At 37.0% G+C, this 27,254-nt stretch overlaps 1 protein-coding gene across 5 annotated transcripts; it reads left to right on the plus strand.

The window, feature by feature from the left end:
* The first annotated feature begins 329 nt into the window (after positions 1 to 329).
* On the plus strand, positions 330 to 26,648 carry LOC150048656 (calcium-responsive transcription factor-like). Of its 5 annotated transcripts, XR_016539133.1 has the most exons (12): positions 331 to 414; positions 1,235 to 1,424; positions 1,686 to 1,806; positions 3,143 to 3,286; positions 4,679 to 4,912; positions 8,482 to 8,644; positions 10,465 to 10,528; positions 14,691 to 14,818; positions 15,389 to 15,755; positions 17,938 to 18,114; positions 20,711 to 20,739; positions 26,526 to 26,648. XR_016539133.1 is itself a non-coding variant. In XM_090354618.1 (10 exons), the coding sequence occupies exons 1-10, from the start codon at positions 331 to 333 to the stop codon at positions 18,054 to 18,056; spliced, it is 1,614 nt and encodes a 537-aa protein (XP_090210744.1). In that variant the 3' UTR covers positions 18,057 to 18,714. The 5 variants fall into 5 exon arrangements, 2 of the variants coding, with proteins under 2 accessions (XP_090210744.1, XP_090210745.1); XR_016539134.1 differs by lacking the exons at positions 20,711 to 20,739; positions 26,526 to 26,648 and adding an exon at positions 16,028 to 16,228 and having other exon boundaries at positions 330 to 414; positions 17,938 to 18,025; XR_016539132.1 differs by lacking the exon at positions 26,526 to 26,648 and having other exon boundaries at positions 20,711 to 21,751.
* Positions 26,649 to 27,254: the final 606 nt, after the last annotated feature.

The following is a 27,254-nucleotide window of genomic DNA, read 5'->3' on the forward strand; positions in this document are numbered from 1 at the left end:
CATGCTAGGCAAGCTCTCTACCACTAAACCACATTCTGAGCCCTATTAGCTCACTTTTTGATAAATGTAAATTAATTATATAATGAGAAACATAAGTGAATTTTAGCAGATACAGAAAATCCTTAAACTTGAGGGAGACTACATGTACCTAAGAGAACGAACTTAGATCTGTGACTTAGTAGCTAATAAGAGGCCATTGATTTTTAAAAAATGACAGTAAGGTACTAGTAGCTATTTTGTTGATGACAACATACTATCACAACAGCTGAATGCTCGGTTAAGTGTATGTACACAACTGTATGTTTTGTATATATTTTTCCTTATCCCAGAATGCTTGAAGAACCTTTGCTGGCTCCTCTTCAGCCACTTTCTTCTAATACACCTATATGGGCCTGCCGTCTTAGAAGCTGTGAGGTGAGTTAAAATGCTTCTTAGGGGCCTAGAGTTTGGCCTAGTGGTAAGAGTGCTTGCTTAGCATGCACAAAGACCTGGGTTCAATTCCTTGGTATCACATATATAGAAAAAAAAAGTGGCACAGTGGCTAAAGGTTTAGGGTAATAGCTTTGAGCTGAAGAGCTCAGGGACAATGCCCACGCCTAGAGTTCAAGCCCTATGACTGACAAAAAAAAAAAAAAAAGAAAAAGAAAAGAAAATTTGAAACACTTCATTAATTTTGGAGGAAATTTTAAATGAAATGGTTGGTATCAGATTTTCTATTTTTATCATAATCAAAATACAGACACAATAGAAATAGAATTTTAAATATCTGAAATAAATTATTTTATATATCCCTCACATAAGATTATGACAGGTTGGGAGCATAGCCTAGTGGTAGAGTCCTCACCTAGCATGCACAAAGTACTGGGTTCGAATCCTTGGTACCACATACCCAGAAAAAGCCAAAAGTGGTGCTGTGACTCAAATGGCAGAGCACTATACTTGAGCAAAGAGTGTCCAAAGAGTGTCCAAAGGCCTTCAGTTCAAGCCCCAGGATTGGAAAAAAAAATAAAGATTATGATCATTACATAGTGTGGCAATGAATTTGTCATTATGTTTCCTCATATATTTGATGACAGTAGTTGAATTCAGATGAAATTGACTGGTTGTATAAACCAGTGATCTAAGGAAATGATCTTGTGAAAGCTGGTAAGTCTTTCATCTTTAATAATAGTTTCATTCAATTTATTTTGTACATATTTGCTAATATTTTATTTTTAATTTCTACTATATGCAGAAAATTGGAGATTCATACCGTGGCTACTGTGTAAGTGAGACTGAATTAGAAAGTATCCTAACATTTCACAAACAGCAAACACAGAGTGTTTGGGGAACCCGCCAGTCTCCAAGCCCAGCCAAGCCTGCCACCCGCCTGATGTGGAAATCTCAGTATGTCCCATACGATGGAATCCCATTTGTCAATGCAGGTACTTTTCAAAAGAACTGTTTTAAAGGCAGCTACGGTCCATTGTGAAAATGACGATCTTTTTCATTTTGGTAGGTGACAACTGAATGTTAATTAATGAAAATGCCTATTTAAGAAGAAAACTTACAGTAAATATAAAAAATTACTTCGGGGCCAGAAGTTGGGCCTAGTAGTAAGAGTGCTTGCCTGGTATGCACATTTTTTTATCTGCCTAAAGCAAACAGATTTGAATTAATATGAAAAATGCTTTTCTTGTTCACAGGGAGTAGAGCTGTCGTAATGGAGTGTCAGTATGGGCCAAGGAGAAAAGGTTTCCAATTAAAAAAAATTAGTGAGCAGGAAAACAGGTCTTGTCATCTCTATAAAGCCACTTGTCCAGCCAGGTAAACTTTATTTTCTTTTGTTTCTCATTATTTAAAAATAACAAATAATACTGTTTTATTGGTTAAACAGTGCAAAATATATAAGAGAATTCTGTTTTCTGGCTCTTTTGGGTTTTTTTTTTTGCCAGTCCTGGGCTTGAGCTCAGGGCCTGAGCACTGTCCTTGGACTTTCTCAAGGCTAGAGCTCTACCACTTGAGCCTCAGCACCACTTCTGGCTTTTTTCTATGTATGTGGTACCAAGGAATCGAACCCTGGTCTTCATGCATGCTAGGCAAGCACTTTAACCACTAGGCCAAACTCCCGGCCATTCTGGCTCTTTTGTTCCCTGTCTTTTGTGTGTGTGTGTGTGTGTGTGTGTGTGTGTGTGTGTGTGTGTGTGTGTGTGTGTGTGTGCATGGGTGTTAGTCCTAGGGCTTGAACTCAGGACCTCACTTGAGCCACAGCTGCACTTCCAGATTCTGGTGGTTAATTGGAGATGAGTGTCATGGACTTTCCTGTGTGTGCTAGCTTCAAATAGTAGTCTTCAGCTCTCAGCCTCCTCTGAGTAGCTAGGATTGAAGATATGAGCCATTGGCACCTGGCTTTAACTCTTTTTTTTTTTTTTTTTTGCCAATCTTGGGCTTGAGCTCAGGGCCTGAGCACTGTCCTTGGACTTTCTCAAGGCTAGAGCTCTACCACTTGAGCTTCAGCACCACTTCTGGCTTTTTTTTTTTCCTATGTATGTGGTGCCGAGGAATCGAATCCTGGTCTTCGTGCATGCTAGGTAAGCACTCTACCACTAGGCCAAACTCCCAGCCCCATGGCTTTAACTCTTTTTTCAAATGGGTTTCATTATGCTTTTCATACATGAGTACAATATATTTAGATCTTAATTTCTTTTTTCCTCTTCTTTTTCTATATTCCTTTTTGATTTTTTTGTTTGTTTTTATTTTGTTTTGTTTGAAACAGGGACTTACCATGTAGCTCAAGCTGGACTTAAACTCAGGTTTCCTGCCGCTGGCTAGGATTATATGCATTTATTACCATATCTGGATAAGATAAACTTTTTTTTTTTTGTCATTGAACTCTGGGCCTGGGCACTGTCTCTGAGCTCTTCAGCTCAAGGCTACCACCCTACCCCTGGAGCTACAATACCACTTCCAGTTTTCTAGTGGTTAATTGGAGATAAGAGTCTCCTGGACTTTATTGTCCAGGCTGGTTTTGTAGGTAATCCTCTGATCTCAGCCTCCTATGTAGCTAGCATTATAAGGGTGAGCCACCTTGCTTGGCTAAGGTAAACTCTTGATTAGTAAGTTAAAATGTGATGAAACAATTTATTCTTTATCTTCTATACAGGATTTACATTAAGAAGGTACAGAAGTTTCCTGAATATAGAGTATCTACAGACCCCAAAATTGACAAGAAAATAATTAGAATGGAACAGGAAAAAGCCTTTAATATGCTTAAGAAGAACTTGGTAGATGCTGGTGGTGTTCTTAGGTATGATATTTAAACAATTATTTTATTTTCTAGTTATCTTCGAAAAATTCTTTTTAAAAAGAAGTTATAATTATTTTCTTAATTATTTATTAAGAAATGCTTCTATGGTTGGAGCAGTGGCTCAGTTGATAGAGTGCTAGCCAGTAAGTGAAAGCATTGGATACTGAGTTCTATGAGTTCAAATTTCAGTCTTGGATCAAAGAAATGCTTTTATAAAGTAGGTATCTTAGTACTATTTATTTGCCAATGTATAATTTTGTTTTTTTTTAATTTTTTTTAATTTTTATTTTTTTTCCAGTCTTGGGGCTTGAACTCAAAGCCCTGTCCTTGGATCTTCTCAAGGCTAGAGCTCTACCATTTGAGCCACAGCACCACTTCTGGCTTTTTCTATGTACATGGTACCGAGGAATTGAACCTGGGTCTTCGAGCATGCTAGGCAAGAACTCTACCACTAGGCCAAATTCCTTGCCCTAATTTTTTGAAGCTATCAATCAAAGATTGTAGATAATTTTAGCCAAAGAATTACATTAGGGTTAGAATATCTGCCTGAAATTACACACAACTATACACTTACATACAACAGAAAGTTTACTATATATGGGCTTTGTCCCAATATATATATATATAGCAATATATTTCATTTTACTTTCAGTATTTTATTATAGATACTTAGGAACACAGTGGTGCTTCTAATTTTTGCTTGTATGATTTTTTTCCTACCTATCTTTGACTACTATATTAGCCAGAAATGAATCATGTGCCTTGAATAAAATCCCATTTCATGCTTCATGTTTTAAATAAAAAGCAAGCATTATCTTTCTTGCTTATTATCCTTTATATATCAGCCCAGGTGACAAATTTATTAGTTAATTCTCTTGCTTTTTGGGCCCATAGGACCTATTCATGATGTAGAGGCAGTATGTTGAGCTCTTGTTAAGGAGATTCTTCCAAATAGCTTGACCCTTTTTTTCTTGGCAATACTGACATTTGAACTTAGGTCCTTAATTTTGGTAGTCAGATACTGTGCCACTTGAGCTACACTCCTAATCCCAAAACTCAGTCTCGATAGGCTCTGAATTATAATGTACGGTAATAATGTGATAAATGCATCACAGAAATGTAATGTGGGACATGTTTGATGAATGGGAAAGTATGCAATGCAAAAGATGATGATTTGCAAGCTGGCTCTTTATTTTGAGGTAAAATTTTCTTAATTTGAAATTTAAAATGCCATTTTCATATATACTCACATCTTTGTATCCCCTTCAAGTTTCAGACTATTCTTTTGATAATTGTAACCTAAGTGTCCCTTATGATTCCTGCCTCTCTTGAATAATATTGAATAATTTCAATATTTGAATTGCAGTCATTTTAAATATTTTCTCTAATTAGGTGGTATGTACAGTTACCTACACAGCAAGCTCATCAGTATCATGAATTAGAGACTCCTTGCCTACCTTTATCACCCACACCCTTTCCTGTGGCTTCTGTGGAGGAGGAGGAAGCTGCACTTAGAGATGAGAATTGTGCATTGCCTTCACGTCTTCATCCTCAAGTAGCACAAAAGATTCAAGAGCTGGTATCACAGGGAGTAGAACAAGTATATGCAGTAAGGAAACAGCTACGGTATAGTAGAAAAAAGCTTGCTTTTTTTTTTTTTTTGCATTTTTCATCTTTATGTGTTGGCTTATTTAACACACTTAACATTGTAGATACTTTCTAGGGTATATGCTATCAGAGGAAAAAGAATATAGTTTATATTAAAATAATCTTATTTATTGGCCTGGAGTTTGGCCTAGTTATAGAGTGCTTGCCTAGCATGCATGAAGACCAGGGTTCATTCCTCGATACCACATATATAGAAAAAACTGGAAGTGGTGCTGTGGCTCAAGTGATAGAGCTGTAGCCTTGAGAAAAGTCTAAGGATAGTGCGCAGGCCCTGAGTTCAAGCCCCACAACTAGCAAAAAAAAATTCATAATCTTATTTATGAACTCATCTTTTTTTCAGCAGATACCCATCATGTGATTTATTATGATTCTGATTATTCATTTGAGACATTACATTTTGACCAGTTAGACACTTCCTAAGTGGCATATGAATTTAATTACATAATAAATACTTTTAGGAAAAAAAAATTTCTCCACAGGGCCAGGAGTTTGGCCTACTAGTAGGAGTGCTTGCCTAGCATGTATGAAGACCTGGATTCGATTCCTTGGTACCACATACATAGAAAAATCCAGAAGTGTTGTGGCTCAAGTATTAGAGCTGTAGCCTGGAAGACAGCACTCAGTCCCTGAGTCCAAGCCCCAGTACTGGCCCAAAAAAAGAAATCTAGGCCAAAATATGTATTTCAGACTATTTGGAATATAATTAAATTTTATTACAAGATGTTAATAATGAAAATATTTATTCTAATAAAGTATGATTATCAAATACTTAATGAATTGTTACTATCTTGATTAACTATCTTGAGAATCAGTAAAGTTAAACCAGAGTACTACAAATACAATCTTATTAGATATTAAAAAAAACTTGTTGTGGGCTGGGAGTTTTGCCTAGTGGTAGAGTGCTTGCCTACCATGCTTGAAGACCTAGGTTCAATTCCTCAATACTATATACATAGAAAAAGCTGGAAATGGTGCTGTGGCTGAAGTGGTAAAGCTGTAGCCTTGAGAAAGCCCAAGGACAGTGCTCAGGCCCTGAGTTCATGTTCCAGAACTGGCAAGAAAAAAAAACTTGTAATAAAATTTATAATTAAAATTCATATAACCCGTATTATAAATATTAATATATAATGTAAATATGTATTATATATAATATGTGACTTATGTATATTACATTGCTATATAATATAATTTAAATTTGAAATAAATTCTTTACACATATAATATTAGTCTAAATTACCTCTACAAAGTGAGTATATTTATACCCATTCTACATATGAGAAAACAAAGCTACAAAATAAATAATGGTCTTCAAAGGCAGAGTCTGAACTGAAAATTAAACCTAAATCTATAGGCTGTGCATATTATCTTGGTTTCTGATATTGACCGTGCTCCTACTGGTTATTTTGTTCAATTTTTTAAATTGTTGTGGAGATACCTGAGTTTGAACTCAGGACTTTTTCACTGAGGCATTCAGTCGACTCCTGGAACATGCCCCCAGGCTTTTGTGCTTAGCTATTATCTTGGATCTGAGGTTACAGACCCTAGGGTCACAGCCTTGGTCTGTGATCCTCTTATCTACACCTCCTGTGAGGTGTATGCACCATCACAAGTAGTTTCTGTGTGAAGATAGGATCTCTGTCACTTTCTGCCTGGGTTGACTTTGTTTTTTGTTTTATCTATCTATTTATTTATTTAGCACTCTACCACTAGGCCAAACTCTGGCTCTCTGGGTTGACTTTGAATAATGATCCTCCTAATCTCCACTCCTGAGGAGCTGGGATTATTGCATGAACCATTCTACTGGGACTCCTACTGGTTATTGTGTAGCATAATATGAACAACAAAGTTAGCTCATTTTTTTTTTTGCCAGTCCTGGGCTTAAGCTCAGGGCCTGAGGATTGTCCTTGGATTTTTCTCAAGGTTAGAGATCTACCACTTGAGCCTCAGCACCACTTCTGGCTTTTTCTAAGTATATGGTACCAAGGAATCTAACCCGGGTCTTCGTGCATGCTAGGCAAGCACTCTACCACTAGGCCAAACTCCCAGCCCCAAAGTTAGCTCTTTTAAAAATTTTTTTTGCCAGTCCTGGACTTTGAGCTCAGGGCCTGAGCACTGTCCTTGGGTTTTCTCAAGGCTAGAACTCTAGCACTTGAGCCACAGCACCACTTCTGGCTTCTTTTTTCTATGTATGTGGTACCGAGGAATCGAACCCGGGCTTTCGGGCATGCTAGGCAAGCACTCTACTACTAGGCCAAATTCCTGGCCCCCTTTTTCTGCCAGTCCTGGAGCTTGAACCCAAGGCCTGAGTACTGTTCTTGTTGTTTTTTTTTTTTTTTTTTTTCTCAAGGCTAGCACTCTGCCAATTGAGCAACAGCACCATTTCGGGCGTTTTCTATGTATGTGGTACCGAGGAATCAAACTCAGGTCTTCGTGCATGCTACGAAAGCACTCTACTACAAGGCCAAACTCCTGGGCCAAAGTTAGCTCATACATGACAGCTACTTAACAGATCACTTAGTCTTTTTTATTTTATTTTCATTGGAATATCTTTAGAACAAAATTTGATAAAGCCATTCTATGTTTACTATGCTTAGGACAAGATACTTATTTTAAACTCCTCGAAATGAGATTTATTAATAGGAATAATACAACTCTGCAGTTATTATTGTTGTTGTTGTTCATGGGGCTTGAACTCAAGTGCTTTCCCTTACTAAGCCTTTTCACTCAAGGCTCTACCACTTTGAGTCACAGTTCCAATTCTGGTTTTCTGGGGATTCGTTGGAGATAAAAGTCTCAGGGGCGTTACTGCCCAGGCTGGCTTCAAACCCCAATCCTCAGATCTCAGCCTCTGTAGTAGCAAGGATTACAGGTGTGTGTGAGCCACCAGCACCTGGCTCAATTGACTATAATGTACAAAGTATATACATGTTAAACTTAGTTATTCCTTTGATATATTTATTTGTATATGACTATATTGCAATGCTGCCTTTATTTCTGTCTTCTCTTTTGTCTATTTGTAAAGTATGAGCATATTATATTTCATGTAATACTAACTGCTGCCATTTGGATGCAATATCACATGATGCTTTGGTATATAATTTGGGAAAAGCCTCAATCTTATTTACTTACTAGGTAGAATTATCACAGTGGGCAAATTATGCAACTTATGTAGTATTTAATTTTCTCATCTGTAAAATGGGAATGGTAATTGTAACTTTGTCATAGAACATAGTAAGAGTTCAGGTAAATACTTAAGTGTTCTGTACTATGTTTGACAAACATGACACCTAAACCAAAATATGAGCCCTTTAAATGAAACTCATAAGAATGAAAAGGTCACTCACCTTTTAACCAATGAAAATACTACATTTCTTTAGTTAACTTATGTGAATTCTGATTTGCAACATGGAAAAAAATTCAAGTGGGAAACAAAATACTTACTCTTTTACAACTGTAAAAATACTTTATAAATCTTTATGCTAAAAGGGTATAGTTACTGGTTATTTACATTTTGTATTTTTCCACAGAAAATTTGTAGAAAGAGAACTGTTCAAACCTGATGAGGTACCTGAAAGACATAACTTATCATTTTTTCCAACTGTAAATGATATAAAAAATCACATCCATGAAGTACAGAAATCCCTGAGAACAGGAGATATGGTATATAACTCCGAGATTATTCCAGCAACGGTATGATTACAACTATAATTCTTTATTTTATTTGAGACTATGTTTGGAGACTCTTTTATTAGCTTCTTTATTTGGCTTTATAGGGATGTCTACTAGTAGACTATCTAAACAACTGGAAAAAAAATAGTACTATGGACATGACTCAGGTGATCGAGTGTTTGCCTAGCAAGTGGGAGGCCCTGGGTTCACCCATTACAACCCAAAATGTAAATGCTATGAGCATTTCCGTGATAACATGACTAATTTTTTACTGAATTTATAAGAAAAAACAATGGACTTCCAAATCTGAGAATAACAGTGATATTCACTTTTAAATCAGTATTTTCCCCTCTGCAGAATTATTTCTTATTGCTAAGTAGTCATTTATTCAGTGTGTAAGGTTGACTAATTCCAACTTGAATGCAGGAAATGATATTGTTGTTTCCTTACGCCATATATGGATATCAGTTTTGCCTCACACTTTGATATTTTAGTTTCTCCTATAAGTTGTTTATTTTGAAAAAATTTTCCTATTGATACCCAGAAATCACTAATTACAATTTAAACAGGTAGTGACTATGGCATGAAAATCTGAATAGCAATACCCTTTCTTCTCCTAACTTCATTCAAACCCAATAATAGAATATTCTTGGTTTTATGAAAGCAGCACTTCTATTTCTTTCTACCCAACTATTTAACTTTTGTAGCATTCAGATCTCTCATCAGGATCATAGTAAGAATTAAGGAAATTCTTGACAATTTTCGTGTTGTATTTGAATCTAGAAACATACTAAAAAATATTGCCTCTTAATCACTATCTAAAATTCAAGAAATAAAGCAAATTTGGTTAGAATTGATTATTTCCACCTACACTTCCTACTCAAATACTTGCTAGATGAATTCAAGAGCCTAATGTATTTGGATACTTGTGCTTTGAGAATGTAAACAAAGGAGTAATTACAGAATAAAGCATAAATATAATCTCACAAATGAAGTAGGCCTGAGCCAAAGAAACATGGTTTCTCTCATTTGTGGTAACAAGAATGTGCCTATATATCTACAAGTAAACACATTGAATGATTTATGTGTGTGTGTGTGTGTGTGTACGTGTACACATATACACACACAGGGACATGATAAATTATATAGGACTCTATGCATTCACATACTGAGGCCATAGGAGGTTATGCATAGGCGTGGTTGACAAAGGCTAAATACCTATGTGTATATGATCCTATAACAATATTTTATGAAATGAACTCCAAGAAAAGGAAACTAGAGACATTTTTTAGTTGCCATTGTTGCTGTTTTAGTTTTCTCATCCTTTTGTTTGTTCATTTGTCTTTGGGAAGGTAAGGGGGGCACAGAAAAGGTAGAACAAGGGTGAACAGTTGTACTTAGTAGACATTAAGTGGAAAATGAACTATACATCTTGTGGGTGGAGACAGGAGAGAAAAACTGGGAGAGAGCAAGGGAAGGGGAGACATGGTTCAAAAAGAATTGTACTGAGACTGGGAGTTTGACCTAGTGGTAGAGTGCTTGCCTAGCATGCATGAAGACCTGGGTTCAATTCTTCAGTACCACATACATAGAAAAGCCAGAAGTGGTGCTCTGGCTCAAGGACTGTGCAGGCTGACTCTAGCTTGAGAAAGCCCAAGGAAAGTATTCAGGCCTAGGGTTCAAGGCCAGGGACTGGCAAAAAGAGAAAGAAGAAAAGAAAAGAATTATAACTGTAATCCCTCTGTATGTATATTAACTCTACAATAACAATTAATAAAATATGATCATATGTTGATGCTCTAAGTTTTTTTTCAATGTACTGAAATAAATGTTCATTTCAGCTTCAGTGGACAACAGATGGTGAGAATATTCTCAGAGAAGCTGTGACAGTTACATTTGCTGAAGGTAGGTTTTCTTGAATCCTTGTGTAGTATTAAATTAAAAAAAAAAGTTAAGCGGGCACGGTGGCTCACGCCTGTAATCCTAGCTGAGATCTGAGACTCAAGGTTCAAAGCCAGCCTGGGCACAAAAGGACATGAGACTGTTACCTCCAGTTAACCTCTAGAAAACGAGAAATGGGGCTCAGCTCAAGGGTAGGACAGTAGCCTTGAGCTGAAAAGCTCAGGGACAGCACCTAGGCCCAGGGGTAGGGTGGTAGCTTGAGCTGAAGAGCTCAGGAACAGTGCCAAGCTGAGTTCAAGCCCCATGACCCCCACAAAAAAAAATAAATAAAACCTGAAGAAACTTAGATACTATCTTATCTAATACAATTTTATAGATAACAAGCTAAAGTTGGTGGGATATTCCTGTAATTCCAGCTACTTGGAATGGAGAGGGGGAAGGACTGTCAATGGAAAGGAGGGAGGACTGCCATCTGAGGCTTACCTGTAGCAAAAGTAGAAGTATCAGTCAGAAAAATAAACTTAAAAAAGCAAAAAAGCTTGTGGGTCTCGCTAACCTGGTGAGACATTGAGTTCAATTCACCACACGACCAAAAATAGTTTTATTGCTTCAGCTTTTTTCCTTAATTGTTTACTGGAAAAAGCCTTGCACTTTTGCCAAGTGCTGGCCATGGACCTTGATCCTCCTGGTTGTCCTGTGTAGTTGGGATTATAGTCCCAGGCCAAGTCTTTCTTTCCTTTTTTTTTTTTTTTTTTTGGTTTGTTTGATTTTGGCAGTCTTGGGACTTGAACTCAGGGCATGGACACTGTCCTTAAGCTTTCTCAGGGCTAGCGCTCTACCATTTGAGCCTCTGCACCACTTCTAGCGTTATCTTTCTTTTTCTGTAAGTACCAAAGTTTGAACTTAAGGCTAAGACTTCACACTTTTTTATTTTTTCTGATACTAGGGTTTGAACTCAAGACTCCACATTTATTCAACCTGCTTGTTTGCTCTTGTAGCACTCTACAACTTGAACCACTCTTTTAGCCTTTGGTTATCTTGGAGCAAGAATTGTATGGACCTTGCTGCTTGGGCTGAATCTAAACCCATAGTCCTCCAAGCTCAGCCACCTGAGTAACCAGGATTACAGGTGTGAGCCAGAGGCCCCAGGCCTCGCACTTGATAGGTCTGTGCTCTATCATTTTTGCCACTCTGCTAGTTCTTTTTGCATTGATTATTTTTGAGATAGGTTCTCATTTAATGCCTGGGTGGACTGTGATCCTCCTACTTGTAATTTTCCACATACTTGAGATGATAAGACTATACAACCATGTCCAATCATTGTACTTTCTCCATTGCTGGAATGACATGCATGTGCCAATGCCCTATATGGAGCCTTTCAAACATTTTGCCCCAGCTGGCCTCAAACCGTGATACTGTAGATCTCCACCTCCCAGGTAGCTAGGAGTTCAAGCATTATACATACATATAATTTTTTGTCTATATAGTTATGTTTATATTTCCATTATCATGTCCATAGCTTTGGGTATGCAGTTATTGAGTCCTTGCTCTTGTACTCTTTCGATTTAATAGCCACATATTAAGGATACCATGCACCTTTTGTTCCTTACATAATTTTTTTTGTCAGTTGTGAGGCTTTAACTCAGGGCCTGGGTTTTGTCCCTGAAGTTTTTTGCTCAAGCCAACACTATACCATTTGAGCACATCACCACTTTCCATTTTCTGAGGGTTAATTGGAGATATGTCTCTTACAGACTTTCCTGTCTAGGCTGGCTTTGAACTATAATTTTAGATCTCAGCCTTCATAGTAGCTAGGATTACCGGCGTGAGCCTTTAAAAATACATTGCAGTGGCTCACGCCGGTAATCCTAGCTACTTAGGAGGCTAAGATCTGATGATCTCCGTTCAAAGCCAACCCAGGCACTAAAGTCCATGAAACTCTTATCTCCAATTAACCACTAGAAAACCAGAAGTGGTGCTGTGGCTCAAGGGGTAGGGCTGTATAGCCTTGAGTTGAAGAGCTCAGGGACAATGTTCAGTCCAGGCCTAGAGTTCAAGCCCCATGACAGACAAAAAAAATTTTTAAGGGGCCAGGAGTGTGGCCTAACTGTACAGTGCTTGCCTAGCATGCACGAAGCCCTGGGGTTTGATTTCTTGGGACCACATACTAAGAAAGAGCCAGCAGTGGTACTGTGGCTCAAGTGGCAGGGTGTTAGTTTTGAGCAAAAAAAGTCCACGGACAGTGCCCAGGCCCTGAGTTCAAGCCCCAAGACTGGCAAAAAAAAAATGTGGTTGAGCACTAACTTTGCACAAAAGCTCAGGGATGACAGTGCATAGGCCCTGAGTTCAAGCCCTATAACTGACCAAAAAAAAAAAAGAAAAGAAAAGAAAGAAAATGAAAATTATATTCTCCTAGAATTTCTGAGATACAATGAAGGCAGTTTCATAGGAAAATTCATAGCAATGAGTGCCTAATACTAAAATTTAAAAAAAAGTCTGTCAGGTACCAGTGGCTCACACCTGTAATCCTAGCTACTCAGATCATGTTTCAGAGGTAGCCTGAATGGATAAGTTCCCAGAAACTCTAATTTCCAATTAACCACTGAAAAATCAGAAAGGGCTTAATGCCCTATTATAACTCATACATCTAGAAAAACTAGAACAAACAAAAATCAAAATTAGCAGATGAGAAGAACAAGTATATATTAGGACAGAAATTAGTGAAGATCAAAACAAAGACAATAACAACAAAAACCTAAAAATCAATCAGCAAAACAAAAGTTGGCTCGTTGAACAAATAAATCAGATTGATAAGCCCCTAGTTAATTTGACCAAAAGACAAAGAGAAGAGCCAGGTGCCAGTGGTTCTCTCCAACTTCAGGAGACTGAAACTGGGTTTCTATCTCTCACACTGTAAAAAAAGAAATTCCAATTGGATTAAGAGCTCACAATATGATATGGAATTTTAATATACTACAGGAAAATCAGGGGGAAAATCTAGAAGTTTCAAGCAAAGGTAAAATTTTTTTCAGAATAGGATGCCAGTTGCACAGAAGATAGCAAAAATTGACAAATAGAACTATATCAAATTAAAGAGTTTATTCACAACAAATCACAAGAAGCAAGAGACAACACACAAAATGCTAGAAATAGTTCTCTAGCTATCAACAGATAAAGAATTAAGTTCCAGAATATGCAAAAGATCTCAGTAAATTAAGCAGGAAGGGAACAAATAATCTATTTAATAAATGAGCCGGTAAACTGGAAAGTTCTTACAAGACAAGTGCAAATAGTTACTGTTCAACATCTGTTGTCATAAAAGAAATGAAAATTAGGGGCCAGGAGTCTGGCCTAGTAGCGTGCCTGCCTAGCATGAACGAAGACCCAGGTTCAATTCCTCAATACCACATACATAGAAAAAGCCAGAAGTAATGCTGTGGCTCAAGGTAGAGCTCTAGCCTTGAGAAACTCCAAGGACAGTGAGCTTAGGCCCTGAGCTCAACCCCAGGACTGGCAAAGAAAAAAAAAAATAATTAAAATAGAAATGAAAATTAAAACCACACCGTGAGGCCAGGAGTTTGGCCTAATGGTAGAGTGCTTGCCTAGCATACACAAAGAGATAGGTTCGATTCCTTGGTACCACATACAGCGCAAGTTCAATTCCTCGGTACCACATATATAGAAAAAAGCCGGAAGTGGTGCTGTTGCTCTAGCCTTGAGAAAGTCCAAGGACAGTGCTCAGGCTCTGAGCTCAAGCCCAGGACTGGCCAAAACAAAAACAAAAACAAAAACAAAAACCCCACACCAGAAAGAATAGCAGCCATCAAGTAAACAAACAACAAATACAACAAATGCTTCAAGGATGATGTAGGAAAGGAAGAAACTCTCCTGCCCTATTGGTCAGAATGTAAACTAGTGCAGCCACTATGGAAATCAGTATTGATCTTCCTCAAAAAACCAAAAATAGACTCCTTAAGAACCTCATTACCACTACCAGGCATATATATGAAGGGAAGTATACTAGAAAGACTCCTCTGTGTGTTTATTACAGCACTGTTCACGATAGCTAAGTGATAGCCTCTACTTAGATTCCCAACAACAGGTGAATGGATAAAGATTATATATCTGTATTCTGCTTTAATAGTTTGTGTGTTATATAATTTAGGAAATCCACCAGGAGAATCAGTTACCACCAAAGTGGGAACAACTCAGACAGGGACTTCTTTGTCTCCAGAGCCAAATCAATTGATCTCACTGCCCTCATTACAGCCCAAAATATTTACACAACTACAGGTAGGTATTCACAGTAGAGAAAGAAAACTTCATTAGTATCCCTTGAGTTTATAATATTGTATTAGCTTAAGACAAATTGGAGGGTTTTCAGGTGTTTCTTTTTCTAGGGATTTTAGAGAATTGTTTCAGAATGGTAGTAATGATTAACTATTTCTTTGTTAATCTCTTGACTTTTAGTGTTATGGTTTAAGATGCTAACTTAAAAACTATATTTTGAGGGTAGGGGTGGGGGGGAGGGAAATGGGGACCAAGACATGAGAAAGGGTATCAATGTACGTGAATTAATGTACCTTCTATCTGGCAAATATAATGTAACCCTTCTATTAATTACAATAAAAATATATGAAAAAAATAATAAAAGGAAAAAAACCTATATTTTGAAAAAGTTTGCAGTTAGCTATAAATTCAGTAAAATTTTGTTATTTTTCCCTTAGTTCTTGTTTCTCACTTAATATTTAATAAAACATGTATCATAACTATATATTAGTTTTTGTTCAAATTTTGACAACAAACAGTATATCCTATGAGACTATCAAACAAATATTTTTATATGACTCTTATATTTAAAAGGGTTTACAGTTACAACCAAGAATCACCTCTCCTGATGGATCACCAACTCTGCTATCAGTAAATAACCATCCCTCCTCCAGTCCTTCAAGACTTCTGAATTCCACAGGAAGTGCCATAATGAACAATAATTCTCTGCTGCTTGGTCAGAGTCATAGCCTTCAAACAGATATATGTCTAACTCCAAACAACAGTACTGCCTCTGCAATGGGTAACCTTCCTGGACCAGATCAAACTCTAATTGCCGTGGATCAGCTGGTAGATGAAGATGTTGAGAATACTGAGAATCTGGAAGGAAGTGTTCATAGGATTCTGTTGGGAGATATACACACCATCCCAATACAAATTATAGACAACCACTCAGCTCTTAGTAAGTTAAAGTCAATTTATGATTACTGTAGTCTTTGTGAACTATCATTACTATGATAAAAACTGTGATAGTTTTAGATAGAAAACATCATTTTTACCTGGTGGTTTATAATATTTATAACTCAAGCAAAATTATGAAAAGGAAATTTCAGTAGTTTAAGAACTTTTAAACTTAAATTTTTTCTTCCCCTTATTTTTAACTATTTAATCCCATTGAAATTATTCATTTTCTAATTATTTTTTCCTGGAAAATCTGTGATTATATAAAACAAGAAAAGAATGTAAAACCAGAAAAAGAATGTATGAAAAATCAGATTATGTAAAACCAGAAAAAGAATGTATGAAAAAATGATAGAAGCAAGTAAAAGGAAAAAGTGTTTGGAAAAAAATTGATATGTGTACACGTACATACACAAAGAAAAAATGTGAAATAAAATGAAGATACTGAGTTCTGTGGACATTGAAAGAGGGCAGGTAAGACTTGGGCACTTGAGTTTAGTGTAAGACATTGTTAATCTTCGTTCAGTACTAACCCAGTCAAGAACTCTGTTAACTCTTCCTTAAAGTTACTGTGTCATTTTTTTTTAACACAGATTATACTGGACTGAGCATTTCTTTTGCTTTTAAGCATAAAAATTCTTTACAGAAATTATTCTTAGAGTATATGTTTTTTCTTCCATCTTATTAATTATTAGTCTTCTGGGTAAAGAAAATTATGATATAACTCCTTCCAGAAAGAGTTATTATCTTTTAGATTTAGTGAAAGCATTACTTTAAAGAAAATTCAAGCTAGGTGCAGTGGCTCACACCTGTAATCCTAGCTACTCTGGAGGCTGGCTGAGATCTGAGGATCTCAGTTCAAAGCCAGCCCAGGCACTAAAGAACGTGAGACCCTTATCTCCAATTAACCACTAGAAAACAGGAAGTGAGGCTGTGGCCTTGAGTTGAAGAGCTCAGGGACAGTGCCCTGGCCCAGAGTTCAAGCCCCACAACCAGAAAAGAAAGAAAAGAAGGGGCCGGGAGTTTGGCCTAGTGGTTAAAGTGCTTGCCTAGCATGCATGAAGACCCGGGTTCGATTCCTCGGTACCACATACATAGAGCTCTAGCCTTGAGAAAATCCAAGGATAGTGCTCAGGCCCTGAGCTCAAGCCCAGGACTGGCCAAAAAAAAGAAAAAAAAAAAAAGAAAGAAAAGAAAAGAAAATTCATCCAGAGGGCTATGATAGTTGTAACTTATTGAGTAACTTTGATAAGGAGAAACAGGAATACATTTGAATTCATTCTCAGAGCCCCATAAAACTATTAACGATATCCCCAGTCTATAGATGAGGAAATTAGGGCTCAGAGAAATAATTCACATCTAGTAAGTAATAGAGGAGGGATTTAAATCTAGGTCAATCTTACCTCCAAAAGCTTTCTTCAATTCTAACATGTTTTCTCACTTCGTTTTGTGCCATAGTATTTCAGGAAACACTAAATTACTTTAAATGAAACTGTCTTTGGATTCACAGTTATGTGATTTAGTTTCTAGATTAAAATGAGGGACTATTTCATCTATGTATGAGTTTCAGGGGTCATTCAACTGGTTCTCCATGTTTCCACAACTCTGACAAACTGATATACCCATAGAGCAGCTGGAAAACTGAGTCTTGAGAGAGATGGCATTTGGCATTCCATTCACCACTTAACAGAACACTACTGGTATGCCACTTTTAAATTAATTTGGTTTAAAAACTTTGAGATCAGAATGAGAATATGCCTTCTAAAATATTTCAGATAGGGGCCGGGAGTTTGGCCTAGTGGTTAAAGTGCTTGCCTAGCACGCATGAAGACCCGGGTTCGATTCCTGGGTACCACACAGAGAAAAAAAAAGCCAGAAATGGTGCTGAGGCTCAAGTGGTAGAGCCTTGAGAAAGTGCTCAGGCCCTGAGCTCAAGCCCAGGACTGGCAAAAAAAAAAAAAAATATTTCAGATAAGCAAACGCACAGCTAACACAGACAAGTTAGAGCTATCATTTAAGATATGTCATTGCATTTTCAAATATACCAATTATTTTTCTAAATTACTGTTTAGTTTTTTCGACACTATTGTTTGCTTTTTTTCTAAATTCATATCATTCAAAAGACTGCAGTATCATGAAGCATATTAACCTTTTGGATTTTTTTTTTATGTTTGGTTTTAAAGTTGAAGAAAATCTGGAAGGTACTATTTCTATGAATCAAGTTAAGCAAGAACCCAAAGAAACTACATTGTCTATGGAAGGAAAAAATAAATTGGACTGTAAGAAATTATCTGCTACATAAATTTTGGAAGCTTTTCAGAATTTACAACTCTGGTGACTTCTGATATTTAGAAAAGAAGGTGAATATTGTCAAAGTACAGCATTGTCATAACTGGACTGACTTAAAACTGGTATATTTGTTGCAAATTCCATGTTTTTTAACCTCCCTTAAGAGATGTTACTCTTTATGTTTGTTGATTGTCTAATAATCCAGTATTTCAAAAAGATTGTCTGTTATTCACAGTAATTTATTTTGAACACAAATGTTACATATTCCATCCCTGGATATAGCCAATTATGGTCTTAATAAGACAAAGGAGAACAATAACAAAAAATAGCATGTCAGTGTATATTTGTTTTGATATATGTATGTCATGAATTTTAAGTTGTGAAAAAAATTTTACTTTGCAGGTAAGTGAGAAAATACTTATAATGTCTTAATCTAGAAAGATAAACCAGTAAATTTTACATAACACAAAACCCAGCTTTTACATTTGTGGAAACTGTGCAGTTTCATTTTAGCTTCTTCGTTGTAATCTTCAAACTTTATAACTAAAATGCAACTAACTGTCTTGGTAAGTGCTGAGTTGATTAAATTCATTACTTGAATTGATTACATTCAATAGAAATCAGTATATGTGGCATGGATTTCAGCTGTACTGGAGTAAAATCCTACCTAAAGGTAGAAGGATAAAGAGGTGGAGAGAATTTGGAAATGGGAGCTTTTTGATGATAGCAGAGGAATTTTTTGTTTGTTTTAAAGATTTAGTGCTGCTTAGAAAATAATTTAAGGGCTGAGAGTTTGGCCTAGTGGTAAAGTGCTTGCCCAGCATGCACGAAGACCCAGATTCGATTTCTCAGTTATCACATACATAGAAAAAGCTGGAAGTGGTGCTGTGGTTCAAGTAGTAGAGCTCTACCCTTGAGAAAGCTCAAAGATAATGCTCAGGCCCTGAGTTCAAGCCAGGACTGGCAAAAAAAGAAAAAAGAAAAGAATTTGAGTTGTATTTATATTTTTTCCATATCATAGTTCTTAATGGCTGAGTATTAGGATTCATAGTGTTTCAAGGTAAGTATATAATATACAGTTTAAAAGTTATACATTTGACTTTTTAAAATGATATTTGCCTGTTAAGTAAATATATTTGTTTCAGATACAAATAAATACCAAATTATGTTCATCATAAGCATCTGTTTTCTGGAACATTGGCAAGCTAGAAATGTTAAATATAGCTATCAAGAAATCAATATAATCCAGTGCATATATATATAATTCTAGCACTCAGACATCAAAGGCAGAAGGATCATGATTTCCAGGCCAGCCTGAGATAAATAGCAAGACCTCCATCTCAAAAAAAAAGTATTTGTGTGGCATATTTAAAATTTTATTTTTTTAAATAATGATTTCAAATAAACATTAAAGCCTATATTCAGAGCATACACAAACAGTATGGAATTTACCATGAATTACATCGATCTCAGTTACTGTTGGCTTTTCTAAGTCCTGTCTCCCATTCGTAATTCACTTTGTTTCAAGTATATAAAATGTATCTAAAAATATTGGAAATAAATGGAATTCCATAATTCTTCTTAGATTTATAGCCTTTTTCAATTTAAGGTTTATTTATGTTATTTAATGGAAAGTTTATGTTAGCTATGTGTGTAATTTTTAGTTAACAATTGCTTTTCCTTTTTCTATGAGTTGATATTTCCTATCACCATTATAGAGGCATTATATTATACTAAATGCAACACAATTGTTAGTTATCTCATACCCAGGTTTCTCTTAGCCTCAGTATATGTAAAAGGATTAATTTCCAAAATGTATAGTTCAGTTTTACTGTAAAAGTATGTTCATTTGTTATTTCTCTTTTTTTGTTGTTGTTGGTCATGGGATTTGAACTCTGGGCCTGGGCACTGTCCCTGAGCTCTTCAGCTCAAGGCTACTGCCCTACCCCTTGAGCCACAGTGCCACTTCCAGTTTTCTGATGGTTAATTGGAGATAAGGGCCTCACGGACTTTAGTGTCCAGGCAGGCTTTGAACTGAGATCCTCAGATCTCAGCCTCCTTAGTAGCCTCCTGAGTAGCTAGAATTACTGGTGTGAGCCACCTTGCCCAGCTGTTTCTCTTTTTTATGGAATCTTTTTAAGATTTTATTTGGTCTTCATCTTCCAATAATGTATATTCAAATAATGAAATGAAATAACATATTTTACCAGTTAAAACTATTCTTTTGGAGATATTCTTTTCTTTTTTAACGTTGAGTGGCTAGGAAGAAATGCTTGCTAAAATATACATACTAGCTAGTTACCTGTGAGAATGAGAGATGTCAAAGAATTCAGATTGTACATAATCAGAAACAAAATGTAAGTGATGGAGATGTAGTTTAGAAGTTTGCTTGCCTAGCATGTACCTGGCTCTGGCTCCTGTCCTAGCATAGCCCTCTACCCCTGACACGAACATAAAAAAATGTAGTTAAATTTTTTTTCTCACTTTTTTCTGAATGGATTACTCTTCCATTACTGCTTTTTGTGTGTTGTTATTGTTTTTAATCTCAAAGAAAGCTATAGTGCATAGTTCCCACAAACAAACAGAAACAAAGTTTAAAAATCCTTAAAAGTCCAAGAACATAAAGGAAAGTTTTAACCCCTAATTATATACTCTTTTGGTTTTTAGGCAGAAACTGGAACTATCAATATTTTCATGTAAGTACTTTATTGAATAGCTCTTTAAAAATGGTTTTGAAATGAGTTTTTAAAAATACATTTGTCAGGCTGGGCATTTGGCCTAGTGGTAGAGTGCTTGCCTAGCATGCACCAAGACCTGGGTTCAATTCCTTGGTACCACATACATAGAAAAAAGCCAGAAAAGGTGCTGTGGCTCAAGTGGTAGAGCTCTAGCCTTGAGAAAGTCCAAGGACAGTGCTCAGGCCCTGAACTCAAGCACGGCCTGGCAAAGAAAAAAAAAATACGTTTGTCCTTTAAATGCATGTTTAATTACAAGGTGTCAGTATTACATTTAAAGGTGCCTAACATCATTTTTGAAACCTTTGTTTATATATTTAAGGTGTTTAATTATTTTTAATTGCACAGGGTCTTAAATACAAATGAATAAAAATGTCAATCTCTGTATTTGGCTCTCCTAACAGCTCTACAGCAAAGTTGGACATGTGTTCTTTTGTGTTATGTATTACAAGGTGTACTACTTGCAGTAGTGAGTTGTACATTCAAAATAAGTAGTTAGAAATGAACAATTACAGCTCAACTTGTTTCTTCGAGGTAGTTTTCCTGTTCCAAACCTCCAAATGAACTTTATATTTATTCCACTGAATTAGAAATGAACACAGGCATGGTACACTTTTCCTTCTATTGCAATTTGCTGTGGAAGCAGCTGGTAGATTTAAAAGAAAAGACTTTAACATCTGATGAAGGTAAATGTTTCCCAAACATTACAGAAGTGATAGGAAACTATGTTTTGGGATCTGGCCTTGATTGGAGTTCCTTGATTGGAGTTCCTAATTTTGAGGGTCACTAGCTTGGGTTTTTTTCTTTATTTCCTGTTAGAATATATATTTAATCATGTGGGTATGAAACATATATTATTTCCCTTGTACAACAGGTTTTATTTAAGACCATAAAAATGTGTGTATATATTGTAACTTAATGTACAGTGTCCTTGTTATAATGTAGTTTTTAATTAAAAACTCTAGTTTTTTTTCTTGCTTTTGTTTGTTTTTTAAATAAGTTTCCTGAAAATAGTAAAAGTTCTGTTCATCTCATATAAGAATCTGAATAAACACTTCAATACCTGAGAATTTGGGCTACATATTTATATTTAGTTTGAAACATGAGCATTTTAAAGTATAACTTTAGTTACCATTGCATTTAGGGATCTGTACTCTTCACCCCAACCAATCGTCAACATTGTGTGTGTGTGTGTGTGTGTGTGTGTGTGTGTGTGTGTGTGTGTGTGTGTGTGTCCTGGAGCTTGAACTCAGGGCCTGAGAACTGTCCTTGGTCATGTTTTGCCCAAGGTTAGCTCTCTGCCACTTGAGCCACAGTATCACTTCCAGCTTTTTCTGTGTATGTGGTAAAGCATCACCATTTAAAAACCATGTGTGTAATAGCATATTAATACCCCTTTTCTTCCATCTACTGACACCAGGACACAAAATGCATCATGTATTTGGTAGTGATAACAGAGTACAAAATTAAAAGAGAAGGAATCACACTGGACAATAGTGGCTCTAACAGAGTATATAATTAAGAGAAGGAATTACTCTGGACAACAGTGGCTCACAACTGTAATCCCAGCTACTGAGGAGGCTGAGAAAGGAGGACCATGGTTTGAAGCCATGCAGGCAGGAAAGTCTATGAGACATTTATCTCCAAGTAACCACCAAAAAAGCTGGAAGTAAAGCTGTGGCTCAAATGGTTGAGCAAAAGGTCAAGGACAACACTCAGGCCTGGCCCAGAACTGGCATTGAGAGAGGGAGAGAGAGAAAGAGAAAGGGAGAGAGAAGAGAGGAGGGGAAGAAAAGAAAGGGGAGAGGAACAGAACAAGGATAGTAAGTATTACTTTTCTCTGTTTTTGTTTTTTTTTTTTTAGTCATTCCATTCTGCTGTGTTTTTCAGGAACATAAAAAATCTTAATCTTCCCAGAAGAGGGACTTGATTGGTTCTTCCCCATCAGCTGCAGAAGGGCTTCAGTTATCCAAAACAGTATATACTGTTTGGATATTAAGCAGCTATATTTCTGTTTAATTAAAAGAATGGAATATTAGTATACTTATCACATTAGCTGTGAATTCTATTGTTACAGGATGAAAGTGAGTCGCACAGTGGCTCACACTTGTAATTCTAGCTACTCAGGAGGCTGAGATCTGAGGATTGAGGTTCAAAGCCAGCCAGGGCCCTAAAGTCCATGAGGCTCTCATCTCCAGTTAATCACTAGAAAACTGGAAGTAGCACTGTGGCTCAAGGGGTAGGGTGTTAGCCTTGAGCTGAAGAGCTCAGGGACAGCATCCAGAGTTCAAGTGCCTTGACTGACAGAAAAACAAATGTGCTGGGGCCGGGAGTTTGACCTAGTTAGGTAGAGTGCTTGCCTGAGATGCACAAAGACACAGGTTCGATTCCTTGGTACCACCTACATAGAAAAAGCCGGGAGTGGTGCTGTGGCTCAAGTGATAGAGTTCTAGACTTGAGAAAGCCCAAGTACAATGCTCAGGCCCTGACTTCAAGCCCCAGGGACTGGCACAAAAAAAAATGCTGGTAAAGATGTAGGAATGTAAATTAGTCCATCCACTATGGAAATAAGTGTGATTAATCAAGACATTGAAAAATAAAACCATTATATATGTTACTGTATGCTCTATGAAGCCAAAAAATCTAGAGTATATATCCAAAGGAATATACAAAAACATACAATAGGGGCTGGGAGTTTGGCCTAGTGGTAGAGTGCTTGCCTAGCATGCATGAAGACCCAGGTTCGATTCCCCAATACCACATACACAGAAAAAGCCAGAAGTGGTGCTGTGGCTCAAGTGGTAGAGCTCTAGCCTTGAGAAAGCCCAAGGACACTGTTCATGCCTCAGGACTGGCAAAAACAAAAACAAAATAAAAGCTAAATAATGAGAGTTGCTTATATCAAAAGAAAGATGTTTTATGGGTTATCTGTTGCATCCTAATAAAGGATAAAGGTCCATTGATTTATCATGGTAACAGATGCTTGTAGCTATAGCATAAATGTCTATATCCCAACTCTCAGCTGGTTCCAGATGTGTTTCCACAGTGAAAATAACATCCTCTTAGGGACAGTCCCCATCCTGAGCCATCGCCTCAGAATGTAGCAAGCAGAGGAAAATGCCACAGTATATTAAAATGATGATGCAGATTCAGATTTTTGATGTTTAATTGAAAGTTTACATTTTTACACTTGTGTTGATGTGTACCATCGGTGGCTAGTTTTTGTCTAAAATCTTTTTTGGAATATTGCTTAATGTTTTGATTTTATGATAGTGAAGCTTGTATATTCAGTGTTATGCCAACTAATATTATAGGCTTGTAATAAAAGCAGAAGAAAAACTTGAAAAACAACTCTTTTTTTGCCCGTTCTGGGGTTGAACTCAGGGCCTGGGCACTGTCCCTGGACACTTTTGCTCAAGGCTAGTGCTCTGCCACTTCAGCCACAGCACCACTTATGGCTTTTTCTGTGTATATGATACCCAGGAACCAAACCCAGGGCATTGAGCGTGTTAGGTAAGCACTCTACCACTAGGCTACACTCCTGGCCCCAGAAAATTTTTTTTTTCTGATAAACAACCATCCATAGTTAAGATTTTAGAGTGACTTATAGAACATAAAATAACAAACCTAAATGTGGAAGAATGTGGTGAGGGGGAGAAAGTAGATTTTTTTTGCAGTACCAGGGTGTGAACTCAAGGTGTCACACTTGTTCAGCTGATGCTGTCACCTGAGCCACACCACAGCCCAGTTTTTTTTCCTTTTCTGCCTGCCTGCCTGCCTGCTTTCCTTTCTTCCTTCCTTCCTTCCTTCCTTCCTTCCTTCCTTCCTTCCTTCCTTCCTTCCTTCCTTCCTTCCTTCCTTCTTTCCTTCCTTCCATCTTTGGGCTTGAACTCAGAGCCTTGCTCTTTCTCTGAGCTCTTTTGTCTTTTGCTCAGGGCCTAGCACTCTACTACCACTTTGAGCCATAGCTAAGCTTCCAGCATTTGAGGGGATTCTTGCAGATAAGAATCTCACAGGGACTTTTCTGCCCCACTGGCTTCAAATCAAGATCTCAGCATCCTAAGTAGCTGGGATGACAGGTATGAGCCACCAGAGACTGGTTCAGCCGAGCTTTTTTGCTGGTTGTTTTGGAAATGGAGTTTTTCAGACTTTTCTACCAGTATTAGCTTTGAACTACATTCTTCTGGATTTTAGCCTTGTGAATAGGTAGGATTACAGATGTGAGCCACCAGTTCATGACTGAAGAAATGTTTTTCAAATGGAAAAAAGGGAGGAATTCAGTGCCCAAGTAAAAGGTTAAGCTTTTTTTTAAATTGTAATTAATAGAAGGGTTACATTATATTCACCAGATAGAAGGTGCATTACTTCACAAACATTGATACCCTTTCTCATGACATAGTCCCCATTTCTCTCCCCCAGGGTTAAGTTTTTATAGGAGCATGGATGCTTCATCTAAGTATAAAAGATTACAAGGTTGGTTGGCTGTTTGTTGATGAGAGATTGTGAATATTCTCTTCTGATTGCTCAGTATTATCTTTAGGTCAGAGCTAATTTAGGGGTATGGGAGGGATTGTTCTAGAGGCTAACAGAGAGAAGTTGTAAATTATATAAGATATAGGGGAGTAAATAAAGTAAATTAATGCTACTGGACCTACTGGATGAAATACTTATTTAAGTGGATTCATGTTCATAAATTGAAAATAAAAGTAATCAGAATATTTTTGTTTTTCTTCAGTTACAATTAACAATAACGAGAATTTACTGAGAACATATATTGTTTTACATTTGGTATAGAAAGATCAAAAGATCTAATCCTACACAGGAGTCACTGTGCCTTTTATAATAATGTAATTATAATATGTAATAAGTACTATCAATCCAAGCAAAGAAAAAAATATTGTAAATCAAAGAAAAACCTCCAGTAAGTTGTTTAATTTGGTAGAAGTATAGGCTACTATAAAGGAAATGACAATGGTGGGGGGGATGGAAAGGGAGACAAAAACAAGAGAAGGGGTATCAATGTTGAGAAGAATGTACCTACTATCGGATGAGTGTAATTGTTACCCCTCTATACATTACGCTGACAATAAAATACAATAAAAAAAAAACAAAAGAAATGCCAGATTATTAGTCTAAGAAAGTAGATGTTTGTGAGACTTGATTTCCAAACTCTTATCTCCCTTTGTCTAGTCCTAAACTATTATGTGAAAATTTTTTTTAATTTTTTTTTTTTTGCCAGTACAGGGCTTGAACTCAGGGCCTGAGCATTGTCCTTGGACTTTCTCAAGACCAGAGCTCTACCACTTGAGCCTCAGCACTACTTCTGGCTTTTTTCCATGTATGTGGTACTGAGGAATCGAACCTTGGGTCTTCGTGCATGCTAGGCAAGCATTCTACCACTAGGCCAAACTCCTGACCCCTGTGTCAAAATTTTTACCTAATTCCACCGGGCATGGTGATGCATGTTATAATCTCCACATTACAAATGCTGAGGTGAAAGGATTGCAAGTTTAGGTGAGACTTGGATATATAATAAAATCCATTCTCAAAGCAAACAAGAAAAAAAAAAAGGCCAGTCCCAATGAAGTCGCCATTACGAAACTAATTTTTAGCTAGCCAAATCCCAGCCCCTACCTCCATGCAGAAAGTATTGTGACTCTGACATCTATTGTGAATCATTGCTAAGATTATTATGGTAGTCTTTTCTCACACTGAAGTAAAGAAAATTCAATAAGATGCTTTTTTAGCAGGTAATTTGGGAGATGTTTTTACAGGAGCCACAGATGATATTCCTGAAAGTGCCATCAAATGCTGATCAAGACTTCCTAAACCCTCCACTGAGCCTCCTGTTCATTGTGGTCTCCAATAACAGTGAAAAGGTAAATTTGCAATGAGTTGAGTTTTGATTTTTTTTTTTTTGTGGGTCATGGTACTTGAACTCTAGACCTAAGCATTATCCTTGAGCTCTTCAGCTCACGGCTACTGCCCTGCCTCTGGTCATTCAGCTCAAGGCTACCACACTACCCCTAGAGCCACAGCCACACTTCCCTTTTCTAGTGGTTAATTGGAATCTCAAGGTCTTTAGTGCCTGGGCTGGCTTTGAATGGGATCCTCAGATCTCAGCCTCTTGAATAGCTAGGATTACAGACTGATTTTTTTTTCTTTCTTTTTTTTTTTTCTTCTGCCAGTCCTGGGCTTGAACTCAGGGCCTGAGCACTGTCCTTGGACTTTCTCAAGGCTAGAGCTCTACCACTTGAGCCTCAGCACCACTTCCGGCTTTTTTCTATGTATGTGGTACCGAGGAATCGAACCGGGGTCTTCATGCATGCTAGGCAAGCACTTTAACCACTAGGCCAAACTCTTGGCCTGATTTTTCTTTTTTTCTTTCTTTCTTTTTTTTTTTTTGCCAGTCCTGGGCTTGAGCTCAGGGCCTGAGCACTATCCTTGGGCTTTCTCAAGACCAGAACTCTACCACT

Source organism: Megascapheus bottae, chromosome 21 (genome assembly GCF_031878675.1).
Source record: "Megascapheus bottae isolate mThoBot1 chromosome 21, mThoBot2.hap1, whole genome shotgun sequence".
NCBI lineage: Eukaryota > Metazoa > Chordata > Mammalia > Rodentia > Geomyidae > Megascapheus > Megascapheus bottae.